We start from the raw sequence: 4647 nt of genomic DNA on the forward strand, positions 1-4647 counted from the left end.
CCACCATCCTGTAGTTTTATCATTCCATATGCTTTTTCCTCTGTGTCCTAGCCACTTCTTAGATTTTTGTTCCTGCAATATAACTTTTGTTTTCAATTAGTGAGGTATAATCAACATGACAAACTGGATGTTTATGACAAGAAATCTTATTTCATCTTTATCTTTGTTTCTCATCCGTCTTTAGCTTTTAAGGTTTTCTCTTCATCATTGGTTTTCTTTGTATGTGCCTTGGTGTTTTCTTTGTATTTTTGTACTTGGGTTTGTTGAGCTTCCTGAATCCTTGGGATTATAGTTTTTATTAAGTTTGGGATGTTTTGGGCCATTTTTTTGGTCTCCTTTCTCACATCTTTGGGAACTTGTACATTAGCTTCTTTAAATTTCCCAGTTCATTCATATCTCAAATTTACTAATGCTTTCTTTTGCAATGTCTGATCTGTTTTTATTCCTACTCAGTGTATTTTTCAACTCTGACATTGTAACTTGCGTCTCTTCTAGCCTGACTTGGGTCTTTAAAAAATATATCTTAGGCCTCTACTTAACTTTTTATATAGTTAATACACTGTTAAAATAACTGTTACTAGCTTTCTCTGGTAATTCTAACATCCAGGATAATTCTAAGTATAACTCAATTAATTGGTTATTTTCTTCCTTATTATGTTAGGGAGAAAAAAAACCTCCTTCCTCTTTCTGGTGTTCTAACCTATGATCTCTATCTGCCTTGGTTTTCCAAGATGATCGACTTTGTTACCTCAACTCAGGGAGTCTGTTGGACTCCATCTCAGTTCCTTCTCCTTGTTTTGTGACCTGGAAACTTTAAATCAGTGAGCTAGGCATTTGTAAAGCTTACTTCATTTGTTTCCTATCTTCCAGGGATCATTGTCCTTCACTGCTTGAAATCCATTGTTTTGAAAGTCATTGTTTAATATATTTTTTCTGTTTTATTTTTGCTTATTTCAGGATGTTAAGGTAAAACAGTACCTGTTACTATTTCTTGGCTGGAAACGGATTGCAGTAGATTTGGCACATTGTCTAGAATGTTCGTCTTTCTCTTTGCTTAACTACTTCTTGTTTATCCTCCAGTTCTCATTGTCGGCACCTCTTACTCAGAGAAATCTTCATGACCTCATCTTCCCTGGGTCTGTCTCTAAATCAGGTTTTCTTAATGTAACCAGAGAACTCTGTTTTCTAAGAGTGTCTGTCTGAATTTATAGTTATCATTTTATTTGTTTTTCTCTTCTAACAGACATTGAGCTAAACAAGAGTAGGGGTCTTGTGTGTTCTATCTATAGAACCTAGTATGTCTTCCACATTGTAGATACTCAGTGTACATTTATTTGTTCAGTGTATGAATGTGTGAATGTAAAAATGCACAGTCCTTTGTACCCAAAAAGTTGTTGTTGATAAGTGCCATTGAGTTGGTTCTGACTTACAGCGACAACACATAGGGTTTCCGAGGAGTGGCTGGTGAGTTTGAGCCAAAAAAGTACTCATATATATTATCTCTATCTTCATTTCCCTCTTATACAGATTCTGTTAGTCTGTTGAAAATACAGGATACAATTCTTTCATATGAAAGATTAATAGAAATTAAGAAAAATCACTGTGAACTACTTACAGGAAAAATAAAAAAAATGGAAAATAAATTTAGTGGACTACAAAAGGAGCTCTCAGAAACAAAAGAAATAAAATCACAGTTAGAGCATCAAAAAGTGGAATGGGAACAAGAACTCTGCAGATTGAGGTATAAAATCTTGGTTTTACAAAAACATTTCAATTATTTACTTTTATACTACAGATATGTAGGACAATTTTTGAAATTATTAACTTGCCTTCTAGGATTTTACAGGGGAGAAAAATTCTTAGTTATAGTAGAAAAATGAATTCTTGGAAATAGTACAGCAATTCCTTCATAGTAAATGTGTCTCTTAGTAAGTAAATACTTATTCTTCTACATCATTTTTTCAATGGCCATGTGGAAGTCCATCATGTGTAAATCTCATTATTTATTTAAAAAATTGAGTTTTAGGTTTCTCATTTGTATCTAACTAGTCTAATGTTTTAGGAACTTTTTAAATATAAATCTTTTTCTGCATTTTTGATTATTTACTTTGAATGTTGTTATGTGCCTTTGAGTCGCTTTCGACTCATAGCGACCCTGTATAGGGTTTCCAAGGAGCGGCTGGTGAATTTAATCCGCCAACCTTGCGGTTCAAATCAACCTTACAGTCCAGTGCATTAACCCACAGCACCAATGTTTCAATTCAAAATTGTTTGGTTGAAGTATAAGACCTTTATACAGGTCTTTAATTCATTCTTCTAACTTATTTTTGAGAAAGTTTATATTAATTTACAGTTCTACCAGCAGAGAACCAAATGAGTATTTTCCTCAAACTATTGTTTTTTTTTTTAAAAAAAATGCAGAATTTTATTCTTAACATATGCATAGAAAGAAGAGTAAAATAAAAATGATTATTACTTTATTCATTAACTTTCTCATACTTAAACTATTGCTATTGAGTCAATTCTGACTCACACTGGTAGTCTAGGACAGAGTGGAGCTGCTCCATAGGGTTCTCTCAGACACAGATAGAAAGTTAATGCAAAGTTCTATGTTGAAAGTACATATTAATCTTTACTGTTTAATTGATATTATTCCTGTCTTGTTCCAAAGGGGCTATGAAGATGATTAATAAAATAGACAGTAATCAATAAGGCAGGATAACTTTAAAATTTATGGAAACAGAAATAGCGAAAATATGGAGTGACACAAATTAGACCTCCTAGCCTAGTGTTGGATTGTATTTTATATACAGATATATGTTGTATAAAAGGCACTTCAAAGTACTGTCTTATACTCTAAATCATTTTTTGAGTGCCTGTAATATTTCATCTATGTGAAATCCTTAAATTTTCATTTATGGTGAATTTATAAGCTTTAAATAGCAACTTCTCTTGCTTACTAGTTAACTCTTACAATATTGTCTGATGGAGGAATAATTGTAACTTTGGGGGAAAAAATTTTAATCCCTAACTTTACTGAATAATTAAAATTTTTTTTATCATAAATACTAGCCAGAATTATTTTTAACAAAACCTAGCGATTAATAGAAATGTCCTTTCATTCGAGCCTTTTAAGTGTATATCCCTTTTGTAAGGGATTGAATTGAGAAAGGTAGAACTAGGAAGGAAAATGTGTCAGAAATTTCGTAAAGTGGATAAAAAAACCAACATATATAGATCCAAAACTCAAAATGAACTTTTTATTTTCTAACAAAATGAATTTTAAGATAAGCTTGTTCTAAATGTAGATTTACCTTAAAACAAGAAGAAGAGAAGAGAAGAAATGCTGATATGTTATATGAAAAAATTAAAGACCAATTAAGAAGAAAAGAAGAACAATATAGTAAAGAAGTTGAAATGAAGCAACAACTTGAACTCACTCTTAGGACACTAGATATGGAATTGAGGACTGTAAGAAATAATTTCAATCAGGTAAATTCACCTCTGGTAAAAATGTCTTATTTCTGACTATTTCATCAATATTATTTATGATGGGTCTTTGATGTTAATGTCTTGTTTAGGTTTAAAATAAATGAAGAATGTTTTCTTACCCTAAATATCACCTATGAGGTTTATAGCTAAAACAATTTGTTGCAATTCTTGGCATTTTGTTTTGCTCAGTATGTTTTCTGAATTAAGGAATTGAAGGTAAATTGAGTATAATCATTAACATAAGTGTTAGTTTATGCATTTTTCTGTTAAAATATAGATTAAGTAGCTATGAGACTATATAATAAAAGTAGTTAAATGTTTGTAAAGACATTTTCTTTCACAATACACATCTGCCTGTGTTTAAGAGTTGCTTATGGTTGTATGACAAATTTAGCTCTAATTTGAATGATCCATGTGATATAAAGATTATAAAGAACAGAATACCAGAATATTGCAAAGTAGAATTCTATGATTTAATAGGTGTCTTCTTTTTAATACATTTTAAAAAAGACTGTGTTTAATTAAGCTTTTAGGCATTTTTTTCCTTTTTTAAAAAATGGCTGTTGTTAAGTGCTGTTGCGTCAGCTCCGACTCATAGTGACCCTGTATCTGGTTTCCAAGGGTGGCTGGTGAGTTTGAACTTGCTGACCTTGTGGTCCAGTGCCACACCAGGACTACTAAAATTTAATCAAATGTGTCTCTAGGTTGTAGAAGAACGAAATGATACCCAGAGGCAACTTTCTCGAGAACAGAATGCTAGAATATTGCAAGATGGAATTCTGACCAATCACTTTTGCAAACAGAAAGAGATAGAAATGGCACAAAAGAAAATGATGCAGAATTCTGAGGTATTCTCTTCAGTTATCCTCAAATACATGTCTGTATGCATTTGTATGTGTATATATAAGGGTAAGTCCAAAAGTATTGTTGCTGCTTAGGGTTCCAGTTCATATATGCATGGGTTTATTCCATGTTTATTCCATGTTTGGAGTCCTGGTGTGGCACTGTGGGTTAATGTGCTAGACTGCATAGTCGGCTTGAACTGCAAGGTTGGTGGTTCAAGCTCACCAGTCGCTCCTTGGAAACCCTCTATAGGGTTGCTATGGGTCGGAGCTGACTTGATGGCACTTAACAACAACAACAATTCCATGTTTA

At 32.5% G+C, this 4647-nt stretch overlaps 1 protein-coding gene across 1 annotated transcript in view; it reads left to right on the top strand.

Annotated features, from left to right (window-relative positions):
• The window catches only part of ANKRD26 (ankyrin repeat domain 26), a gene marked incomplete at its 3' end in the record, with an annotated part of 135094 nt that overhangs the window by 88590 nt on the left and 41857 nt on the right, over window positions 1–4647 (top strand). The window contains 3 exon segments of the mRNA XM_006871686.1: window positions 1528–1741; window positions 3309–3492; window positions 4197–4340. Of these exon segments, the coding sequence (XP_006871748.1) occupies window positions 1528–1741; window positions 3309–3492; window positions 4197–4340 (542 nt within the window).

The sequence above is a fragment of the Chrysochloris asiatica genome, unplaced genomic scaffold (genome assembly GCF_000296735.1).
Source record: "Chrysochloris asiatica unplaced genomic scaffold, ChrAsi1.0 scaffold00172, whole genome shotgun sequence".
NCBI classification, from domain to species: domain Eukaryota; kingdom Metazoa; phylum Chordata; class Mammalia; order Afrosoricida; family Chrysochloridae; genus Chrysochloris; species Chrysochloris asiatica.